General features: G+C 30.3%; 1 protein-coding gene across 1 annotated transcript; it reads left to right on the top strand.

The window, feature by feature from the left end:
* Positions 1-2,211: 2,211 nt before the first annotated feature.
* Positions 2,212-11,318, top strand: LOC123713542 (lysozyme-like). Its single transcript, XM_045667260.1, has 4 exons — positions 2,212-2,354; positions 7,914-8,087; positions 8,924-8,997; positions 10,883-11,318. Exons 1-4 carry the CDS (start codon positions 2,288-2,290, stop codon positions 11,027-11,029), a joined length of 462 nt encoding a protein of 153 aa, XP_045523216.1. The 5' UTR covers positions 2,212-2,287; the 3' UTR covers positions 11,030-11,318.
* Positions 11,319-12,479: the final 1,161 nt, after the last annotated feature.

The raw sequence follows: 12,479 nt of genomic DNA, 5'->3' as shown, positions 1-12,479 counted from the left end.
CTATTAAAATAACAACGTACACTTGTACGTGGTTATTGTTCTTCCCAAAGCATCTCTGAAGCTTGTTGTCCCCCGGGATGCTGCTTTACGAAAAAAACTACTTTTGTTTGAACGAAAGATAATTTAATTTTCATCGTGTACTTATCTGGGTAACACATGTGAATATATTATTTTATATTGGTTTTTTATTTGATTGAAACAAATTTCCTTATGCATAAGCATTGGAAACATGCACGAATTTGGTATTTCCACAAAGACATCTTATTATAATAATCAATTAAGTAATATACCAATACCAAGAACTCGTTAAAATATACGAAGAAATATGTATTGTTATTATATATTATTCGTTCAGGTGAATCTAACAAGGCCTAACATTAGATACTAGGTACTCCTAGTACTAGAATAATAAAATTATGAAAATAAGTTTTTGAAAATTTGTGAAGGTATAAATTTTATATGAAAAGGCGAACAGTAATAACACTAACACACGTCTCTTTTTTCGCCAGAGAGAATAACGAAGTTTTCCTTTCGAGGTCACCACTGTAGATGAAGGATGGTAAACAGATCCTCCAACGTAAAGGAAGGATCCGGGCGTAGAGCGCAGAATAACGTCGTTATCGCGTTTCAGGATCTGATATCAACGCAGTGATTGTAACCATAGAATGTCAGTGACGCTACAGATTCAATACAATCTGTGTTTCAAAATTAAAAAACTTAATCTTAAACTATTGTCTATATTTACATTTTGCTTTTTACCACGCCTTGAGTTTGTCTAAATGAACAATAGGGGGAAATCATATTAATAATTAGAAGATAAAATCCTAATGGTCTTACAATTTAATGCCATTTTGTAGCTAAATGATACCGATTTTACGATTTTTAATATTAATATAACATCAATTTGTGTGTTTATTAAATGTCCAATTTGTGTTCCGCCTTTACACTCATCGTTGAATCTTGTTTATCCTGTTGCAGTACAGGCATTCTCTTCAATATACTAGAGTTCATTGAATCGTATTGATAATTACACATTATAGACACATATCTCATAATAATTACCATAATCCGTTCAGTTATATCGTAAAGATGTTAGGTGTGTCACAAACAAGTCAATAACAGTAAATTTCACAAATTATATGCATACAAATATACTGTATATATATATACGAACAGATTTAAACGATTTTTAGTAAAGATAATTCCACTATTGAATTGACAAAGGGGTACGTGTCTGTCAAATGATACGTTTTTGACATACCAAAGTCATGCTTAGAAACGCACAAATTTACCTAGGGAAGCACCGTTTACGCACGTCTTCATCATTAATAAATCTATTATAAAAAGGTTTAGATTGTATGTTTTCTTCTTTTGTTTATATGTGATATTTATCTTATTTTAATTCTTGTATTACTAATTTTTCTATTGCATTATTATTAAGTTAATATTAGAAAATAAGTAAATAAACAAACACTTCCCGCTAAATCTCAACTCTGATCTTAAATTTTCTCTTCTTCTCACCTTCCAACCCTCAAGCACATTAAGTAGTCTATCTTCGAGTAGGTACCTACTACAATAAGCATTACATTAAGTTTATGTTATTATTACATTTAATACTATTTTCCAATCTTTCCGCCGCTTTTTTGATATACTGTCAGGTCATGCTGCTGAGACCTAAAAGTTGACAAAGTAAGTTAGATATAAAAGCACTGGAGAAATCAATAAAAAAGATGCTAACAGGATAGTTTAATTATAGATTTAAGATTAATATAAATAATTCCAATAAGCTAACGAAATTCTTACAACATCTATCTATCTATTAATTAATGATAAATTTTATTTAAAAAATAATTAAAAATGTCCAGCCGGATCAGGCCTATTGTCTTATAAAAACTTCTAAACCACCTTCATAACATACCTTTATTAAAAAAAATATTAATGGATAATGTAAAAATATCAATTAAATAAAAGTATTTCTTTTCAATAGCTAAAATAACTTCTATAACCAAAATTCTCATCTCTTTAATATTATGTGTTTTCGTTTCACTAACAAAATTAATAAGCAGGATTGCCATAGCAACAGCTTTAGAAAGATCAACGCACTCGGTCCCAATAAATCCACAAAATAACGAGGCATTAAAAGCAGGAAAATAAAAAAGCATTTATTACGGAACCCGATGATTCAATGTCCAAACGTCCATATAAGATGGCCAAAGGCCACATTCAATGTCAGTGTGGATAAGTGCGCGTGAGCATCCGACGTATCTAGTTATTAAAAATTAAGAAAATGGCTCCAGCAATTATTAAGTTCAGTGCGTTGTTCATGATTCTTGGCTTCTGCTCGGCGGATATCGGTATGTACCATTAAAAAACCGTTTTTAAGTTCCTAAAATTAGCATGGTGTTAAATGCCTGTTTATAAGTTAATTTTATTTATGTGATAATCTGGTTCTGTACATAAATATTCACGTATATATAGACAACTTGAATCTTATTGTATTCAAACTGTGATAAGTTTTGTAAGTCTCATAAAAGATTCACAAAAAGAGATGTTTATTGCGGAAAATATTTTATTTTCATATAAACTAACTGTTTCAGACTTCGTTTCGCCTTAATTATTTTTTACTTAGACTTCTTAGTAGATAGAATACATGGAATATTTTGCTTAGCTAACCCATAGACTTCACTTTTCCGGAGTAAAAACCTTCCTTAGCGTTTGTAAAATAAATTACTCGAATTGGTCCAGTCGTCTTCGAGTTTTGTTTTTATCTATATATTTTGAGAGTATTTTTTATTCGTATATAGATTTTATATTAACTTGTCAACGCTATTAAGAGTATATATCAGATATTTAAGATTTATACAAAGGTTGTTTTTGTGGTTAGTTGCATATTCACAATAAGCTGTCGATATAATACAAATTACCGTTGCACATACAATTATATACAGACTATATAGAAGTGAAAAAAAAAGAATATATAACAGATATTAATAGCATTCTGATAAACGAGCTTGGTCTGGATAATCCATAGTCATACTTTGAAATCGACGATTTTCGTTTAGATTTTGTAATTTAATGGTTATTATTACTTTTCGTGTGTTTTATGTTTACCTAAGTGCTTGCCACATAAAAAATTGTATTTTATTTTCCTTGCCAGTGTACAGATAAATTATGTTATTATTTATTTATTGTTAACAGTTCTTATTTTCTTAAAAATCATTTTCGTTACAACCTTTCTAGGTCTGGGCCTCAAATTTCTGTACCTGTTTCATGTCCATTTCTTATTTACTACAATCTAAAACGATAAATAATGTTTTATCTTGTAAATTGATTTTGAAAGTGACGCGAGATTTCTAAGAACACAACATTCAATTCCTATTGAAGGTTGTTTATAACAACATATATCATCCAAAGATTGAACTAATATTTAATGTAATCAAAAGCGCCTCAAAATTTTTGCTGTCTGTTTGGATAGCAAAATTATGACGCATCGCATTTACTCTTTGAGCATTTCTCCTATGCCTCGTAATTAGTTACTAATATATATTAATTATTGCTCATTAAAATTTGCCGTTACACTTTTATTAATATTTTTTTTAGTTCAGTAAGTATATTTCTAGTATAATATGCTTTTTTGTTTATTATTTATGTACTTCTTGTACTTTATCCTTGAAGGTATTTATTTTTATTCTTGGAAGGTAGAGGTTTTCGTAGGGTTGTCGGATGTTTAAAATAACTAAGTATGTATAAATAAATAAATATTATACAAAGTAACGAAAACGTTTATATTATATCGGAAGAAGTAAACCATGAATACCGGCTTTGGGTGTAGATTTTGACTATGTGATTGATAGTTTCGCCCGTACATTCATTTAAATTACCATTAAATGATGATACGATCAATAAATAGCAATTAATTTTTCTCCACCATTTTCATAAAAGCGCAATAAACAATTATTTTTTTGTTACATGGATCATAATTGCTAACTAGACAATTCAAAAGTAAATCATGAAATACATAAAGCAATCGTGGCTATTGATTACAGATAATTGATTGTTTACAATGTAAGTAAGAAGAATTAATTATTGTAAATTGTCTAATATATAACCTCTTTTCATCAACATCTATTCTTCAGGTCTTATTGAAATCAAAAAGCGACTAAATAGTACTTTAAAAGAGTGCAATTATTAACTTAAATGAGGATGTTTACATTATTGAATAAAATGTATTTCTTATTTATTTTTATACTCACATATATTCCTGAAGGCACAGACCACGGATCTCCACTCGCTACCGTCCTGACATATACCTCTCTCGCTCCATTACTTCTCGGTTATCGTACTTGTAAGCCGCTAATAATAACATTAGTATTCTATGTTAACTTATATTCCAAATTATCGTAAATCATTATAAAATGAAGATCCGTTATGAATATATAATGTATACTAAAATTTTATATATTTATATTTAAAGTATTTTTGTAACGAATATACTCAAAAAGTGATAGAAACAAACAATGTTTTAAAATAAATAAATCTACAGGAAATATGATTCTGCAGACATATTTCCATAGACATATAATAACAATAACTTATATGTAACTATGTCAAGTGCAATGTATGTATACTTGAAGGTTATATGATGGTGACGTCATATTCATTCATATTTATTGTCATGTATTGAAATGGTAAACTGAGGCTAATGAACTACAATTCCTATTTTTGTCTTAAATTAATTGTCACCGAATTCGAAATCTAATATATTCCTTATTTAAATTGCAGAGATATTCTTGTATATTATCTATGTTCGTATGTCCTTTGTATATTGAGGGTAGAATACAGATAATGGTGTGATTTTGTTGCTAACCCACGATGAGACACAGAGCATAAATCATATCAGTCCCTGAACCTACCAAGCAGAAATTATTATTATTTCGCAAAGTATCAAACTGATCTCCAGTATATTATTTCTACTCCCTAGATTAGCCATAATTGTTTATAATATACTCAAACCATTTATATAAATATTTTTTATCGTGTCTTAGTGACTGTTTATGAACCATGTCCGACCGGTCCTGTATGCCCTGACTCGTCAGACCACATGCCAATTGACAAGACTAGGATATATATATATATATATCGTTACATGCGAAAGTTCAGAAACTTGAACATTTAGCAAATGAATATGATTCAAAAAGCCGTATAGTAACCTGTTTGCCAATGTGTTGTTTTTCTTGATAAGCGACAGGATTAACAAATTTGGGAACTAAAAATCATTGAATTGTAGGGTATTATAATTTAAGTAGAAACTTCTAAATAAAAACTATTTACGTAACTCAGCCATGTATCGTATACCTTTAGATTATAACACAAATTACCAACAAATAGATATATTTAATGTGACTAAAGAATGCTTAAAAAATATTTTAAAAACTCTGGTATATTTTATTAGTAATGGCTTTGTTATTCTTCCTTTATATTAAATATTTATTATAATGATCAATTAATCTTAGAACTTGTATTTTGTTAATTTTTTTGTATAAATAGGTAAAGTGTGCTTTATGTTTTAGTTTGAATGTGTATACCGTTTTTGGCTTTTGTGTATAATGTAATTGTTTAATGAGTAGCTGTAGGAATACTTTAATAAAATAAAACTTAAGGCTAAGTTGACACTTTTTTAGCACTACCTTCATCAAAACTATCGCCGCCTCAATCTAAATTTGAGGGTAAGAGTACAATAAGTGACATTACGATTAGATACAAACCTGTGATTCCCAGTTTCTTAGATTTAAAACGAGCGTCGCGTGCAGCGGTGGTTCAGGGGATAGAGAATCAAATCGTAGAATACAAATCTGAATCTTTTCATTATCTGTCCTGCTTTTCATTATCTGTATACAACAAATATGGTTTTCTAGGAATCTTGTGTGTGCAATTAAGAACCCGGATATAGATCACGGTCATGGTTGCATAACTCGCAGTTTAAAATTTTATATATACATAATTTAAACAATGTGCTGAGAAAATTGCTCTGAATCATCACAGATCTTTATGAAATAAACCCCTTACAACTTTCCATAGATTTTGATACACCGTGCTTTCATAGCAATATTCACGTAGTTTGTATTAGACATTAAAATGTTTTATTTTTTTTGTTATAATTTATAAGTGGTTATGGTGATACAAACAGTAGTAAAACATGTCGAACTGTAAGCGCAATCAGTTGGATTTTTGAAGCCGTTTATAATCTGTAACTATTTTACTTTAAAATAAAAAATAATAAAAATTAAATACATAAATTTGCTTGCTCTATATGAGTGCAAATAGCACTCGATAATATAAAATTTATAACGTACTACTATAAATAAAAGATTTATCTCGATCCAGTGACATTTGCTCTTGTTTACAAAATCCACCTCGGACAATTTTTCCTTATTGCCTTTTAATTAGCTCCTCAGTTTCGCACGCCTGGACTTTTATTTAATTTTATATAATAAATACGTTACTAATATAGCATAAATTACGAAACATTTTTTTACATCGGTCAAGTATGTTTTAATTAGTTACAAACATAAAACTATATGCTTTAAAATAATGTACGTTACACACATATAAGATATGTTTGTGCTAAACAAATATGTGTGCGTACAGTAATAATATGATTATAGCAATTAAAGTCATCATTATATATACATTATCTTAAAATTAGACAGGACAAATTAGTCTTTTTAATAGTCGATAGTAATAATGACTACGGACTCACTATTCCTATCCCCTATCAAAACGTCGTTAATTTATAGAGTAGGCAATATTGACTGATTTGATTTTGACATTAGCTTTGTTACATATAACAATGGTTTCGTCAAAATAGACTACTGTCAAGGCGTCTAGAATAAACTCACTGAATATTACCAGCATTTTTTCATAATTTTTATATTAATCTAGGCTCAAACTATTTTATGGTAATTCAGAATATTTTTTTCCTAACGTACGACTTTCGTAAGCGACTTATGTCGTTCTTTTCGAGATAAAACATGGGACTTTATTTGATAAATTGCACAAATTGTCAGTCAATTACATTTGTTCCTTATTATTTATGGTATATCAAATTAAGACTCTTTATTCTATTTGATGTTAAATAATTAACATAATTCACAGTTTCTAATGTCATAAAATACATTGTCAACGTTGCCACTAGAAGTATCGACGTCTAGTTGATTAGTTTAATTTAATTTACCACAAACATAAGGACAAAGAAAATTAAAACATAGAATTAATATTAATATGAGTAACACACAAACAATGCAAGACGCGGATCTTGCCAACGCACGCGGCCTTCCAAGACTGCATTTCACACTGTGGTTGATTTCCATACATATTACACATTATTTAAAACAACGTTTATTATGGAATATAAGATAGGTATGAGATAGGTATGACTTATTCCACGGCATTAAAATACTGTACGATAAGCCTAAATTTGGTGAAAAATGCGTCCATTTGTTTCTATATTACATACCTTAGGGATGTCTAATCGATACAAAAGTTAATGTGACGTTAATTCTAAAGCAATGATCGTGTTTGACATATAGATCTACTATTTATAGTAAGGTCCTATTGAATTTACTATTGTATCTATGCTCGACAGCGATGAGGCCTGGAGGGCAATGGTCCAGACCAAGCCATACCTCTCATACGATGGAGAGGTCATGTGGATGGCTGAGGTGTTTTAGTGTCTTGCCAGCTTTCTGTATAGCATTGGACAATTGTGTAGTCAAGGTCATTTACAATCCCTATCGACAAAGCCCTCTCAAAAATAAACATTTCATTTGTAGCGATTTATATTTTTTGTAAAATACAACAATAAAACATTTTTACGAATAAAAACAAATAATCAAAAATATATCTATTTTCAGGTGAAAGTCCAGTAACAGAAGTATGCTTGGGATGCATATGTCAGGCAGTGTCAGGGTGCAAGGAAGGCACACTTTGCGATGGTGACGCGTGCGGCCTATTCCGCATAACGTGGGCATACTGGGCTGATGCTGGTAAACCAACTCTGCCTGGAGTATCTCCCGACTCTACTGATGGTAGGTTATATTCCTAAATACGTTTGCTTGTTGAATTATTAGCGAAAATAGCAGAAATATAAGCGAAAATTTTTAAAGACCTATTACAACCTCGCGACGTTATAGTCAATAAACACGTTATATTTAGATACAAAATAAAATATTAAAGCAACTTGGGATGTCGCGTATTTTGATTATAAACGCCAAATTTTAACATCATCTGTTAATACGATTGTAAATATGTTTTATAGCTTCCTAATTTCTTAACTTAACATTTTCTTAGTAGGTTTTTAATCAAAGTTTAATTTAATTAAAGTATACCCCATACTCTTTACAACTTCTCCGGCGCAGTCGAGAAATTACTTATAATTTAACAATGGGATTGCATGAATCAGGGAAACTAAGGTTCTTTATTATCTAGTTAAATATAAACACTTAATGTCACACCATATTGGTATTCCAAAACATTAAAAGGTCAAGTTCTGAGAACCAATAAACCAAAAATGTGTGTACATTCGGCAATGAGTTGAAGGTCACAAGAAGGTCCTCATTAATATGACCGGTTGTGTGGTATAAGAAATGAGAAGATATGCCCTTAATCAGAAAACAATGTTAAAAAGTATGAATCATAAGAATTATCTTTGTGAATATGTTAATAATACTAAAGAGGGTTAAATTATGATGTTTATGCTTATCGACCTTATTGAAAATACTAAATTAATTCAAGAACGTTTTGGCGCGATTATTTTTGAAGTGGCGCTAAGGAGATACGATATTTTATGTTCCGTTTTACGGTAATGGTCTCACTGTACACATATTTACATATTTTTTTAATTAAACAATAATTTCTTTTACAGCGTACTCTTCATGCGCGAACAGCCCGCAATGCGCAGCTTTGACAGTTCAAAACTACATGAGACGATTTGGACAGGTAATATCTTTATTGGATACATTTAGAGTAACTAATGTAAAATTAATCGTTTTTAGATATTGGGGTTAGTATATTTCTGGGTATCTTATTGGCTAGTGATTTGGTGATCCTTATTAGCTTGAAACAAATAATAAAAGAAAAATATGAATGTCAAAATTAATTATTTATTCATTAAAATACATAACAGAGCTAAGTCAATACGATAATGCCGAAATTAAAATAAAATATATATAATATACAATATACGATACGGTAAACTCGTTCTACGAACATATAAACAAAGAAAATGCAACATGCTTTCGCCGTTGGAGATATCCCCTAGGCAAAACCAAGTTTTTAAAGAACACTCAGGTATCTCACCACTGCGCAACTTTAAGTAGGTAGTAGGCCAACTGTAAGTCTCGTCTTGATGCTAATCTATTGTACATGTAATAAGTTATGACATTCCATATAGAAGCAAGGTTTACCTTCAACAAGAAAATATAAATATAATACTTAGAACCTATCAGGCAACTTTTAGAAAATTAATTTCAGACTCAGAAATATCTTCCACGTTCCATAAACTTTGTGGTTGAATGCATTTCAAAACATACGAAGTAATACTGATTTATTTTACGCCAAAATAATAAACATGTATAACTATGAATGACACATTTGTAAAGTACACAACAAAAATGTACGAAAAATTATCGACCTCAATGTCATTAGCGGCCTTCATCATTGAACGTTAATATATAATAAACTATCACTTAACATAGGAAATCCCAAATTGTATCCGTGATGGAAACGTAGGTTCTTGCTTATTAATATTAACATAATCATGGCATTGAAATTTGCATACAAACTGAAGTGACATCATCATAAATAAAAACAATTGTATTGACATTTTATATTTTTCTGCCGCGTCATTTTTGCTCTATATAGATTTTACTCTTTGAAATATTGTTTCCGGGCCTGTCAAGACATATCTACATTGTTTGACGCATAAGGTGATGTAGTTTTATTCGATAAATTTATCATTTTTTAAATGTTACTTGTCAGCATTAGATTATCTCCAATTATGTCGTAACATTATTTTCTTAGCATATATTTGAAATCGGAAAAATATAAACCTAAACAAATTTAAAAAGTTTGGCCTTTGCGGCAGTGACCTTTAATGCTGGCAGAATTTCCTCGCTGTAATTCGATACTTATTGCGCCAGCTGTACTATCTACTAGGCGTCAACTTAAATCTTTAATTAGCGCTCTTGAACCTCACGGCCCAAGAGCCTGAACTCCAAAGGAAACAAAATCAAAGATGGTGGAAAGACTCTTCTATTTGAGCCGTTTATAACTTTTCGCAAGACATTTAGTTTCTACAATAGATTATTAAATTATCCCTAAAAATATGTTTTTAGGCAGAGATTTTAATTAAATATTCAACGCGGAAGCGCGAATCGCGCGCTCTTGTTAAAATTAAATACATTTTATAATTACTTTACGATTTCCGTATACTAATGCTAAGTTTAAGCACAAGGCATTTTATTAATTAAAAAATACCTTTATTTGAGTACTACATAATCAGGACTACATTAAGTTCATATCAAAATAAATTAAATTAATATTAGTAAACCACCTCCAACAGAGTGAAGCCACCATTTTAAAAACCTCACCCGCTTTCCCTTTTATTCCATCTACTTAATTAATATAGATATATATCATTCACAGTTATCCTTTAAACTGCCCAAACTCAGCAACTGAGCAAATATTATCAGTATCTAATTACATGAAAGCACTGAGCAGTGAAAAATATTTGTAACATGCAGATGGATTACAAATATTTTTAAATTGAACAATAACATAAGTAACAAATGAACAACTCTAAGAAATATTACGTATTTTTCAGGACTGCAACAATGATGGTGTCGTCAATTGCTACGATTACATGGCGATCCACAAACTTGGAGGCTACGGGTGCAAAGGCGATCTACCCTTCCAGTATGCTACCGTATTCAACCAATGTGTAGCTACCGTTGCAGCTCATCAAGGCTAATCACGACCGTGATTTGTATATAGAAGATTGTACTTGCATTAAGAGTGACAGGATTACGGTTCATATATTCCCTACAATTCTGGAAAACAATATTTTAAATTTCATGAATATAGAAAACTGACATATCACCAACTCTAATAGAGAAAACTTTGTATTCGAGAAATTTGTAAAACAAGATCATGTATGTGAATGGTATATGATTTGAAATTTAGTAAGTTTTAGCTTCATAATTGTTATGTTTAAGATCCTTTAATATAAACATATCAATTAAATTATATATAAGATTAAACAGTCTTTTATTTTGGTTCATAAATCTCTTTAATTATTCTCAAAGACTGGTCTTTTCTTACTTAAACAACCTCGATAATTCCTAGATAATTTTTGTGTAGGTTTTTAGTTTTGCCATGGGTTAAGTTCAGTATCGGTTTTTGTTATATGTTCAAATATATATGTTAAATCTAAACACTGTTTGGGTAACTGGCTTTAATCGTAATACATGACCTTATAATTAACATAAAATAGGGGTAGGGGGGTTGCGACTCTAACAAAAACGTAAACTATACTTATATTGAAGTCATTTCAATATAGGTACAGTCGAACTTTTTACACATTATCGGAAACAATAATGTTATATTACAATTTATAGGGCAGGAAAAACTAAAGGGCTCTTTTGGCTTCAAGATGATTGCTAACATTTTGTTTACGCTTCTAATTATTTACTAAAATATATGTTACTTTACTAATGAATTTTTGGGCGTCTTTTAGAAAGTTCTTTTGGTGTTCCGCCGGGCTCGAACGTACGACATTAGGGTTGTCTTATGTGCCTAGCCACTATGCTCACCGCTATAAAGAAAATTGTTAAAAAGAAATGTACTTCTTTTAATGGTAAACGAGAAGACATTTCGTATAAATTATAAATACCGCCCATCTGCGCGCTGTGTTCCTAATGACGGAAGTCTCACGCGCTACACCTGTAGCACGTGAGACTTCCGGCATTAGGAACACAAGTAACCAAACTCAAGATTTTAAGGAAAGTACTTTATAATTTTTAACAATTTAACTGTTGACCTGTTCGCCTCAAATGTGGTGTTGGCAAGGAAAGCTCTGACATCTGAGTTACTCATAGTGTATCATAAAGTGTATAAGTTTCGTACTATCCTAATTGTTCTTTAACTAATTTTAGTTAGTCTACTGCTTTCTTTGATAGTTGGATTAAAATTATTTTATTGTTACCAATCCTATTAATTATTAGAGAATAGAGAATTATTAAAGATTTGTTTAATGAAGAAAAGATAAATTTATATTTAGTAAGTTAGTTCCTAAAAAATATCCTTTATTAGGAAACTTACTTACGTAATCAATATTTTAAAATTGCATTAATTATTTAAGTTACCCAATTTTAGAAAGAGAAAATCATATTAGTTCTCGATTTCGTTTGATTAACAAACAA

Source organism: Pieris brassicae, chromosome 8, assembly GCF_905147105.1.
Source record: "Pieris brassicae chromosome 8, ilPieBrab1.1, whole genome shotgun sequence".
NCBI lineage: Eukaryota > Metazoa > Arthropoda > Insecta > Lepidoptera > Pieridae > Pieris > Pieris brassicae.
Note: the sequence above shows the minus strand (reverse complement) of the source record. Positions and strands in the feature narration are given on the sequence as shown.

Bases quoted from the DNA above. Each gene is read 5' to 3' on its own strand.
- LOC123713542 (XM_045667260.1), top strand. From the start codon at position 2,288: ATGGCTCCAGCAATTATTAAGTTCAGTGCGTTGTTCATGATTCTTGGC. The intron at 2,355-7,913 runs GTATGTACCATT...ATCTATTTTCAG, and splicing joins CTTCTGCTCGGCGGATATCG to GTGAAAGTCCAGTAACAGAA. The intron at 8,088-8,923 runs GTAGGTTATATT...TTTCTTTTACAG, and splicing joins ATCTCCCGACTCTACTGATG to CGTACTCTTCATGCGCGAAC.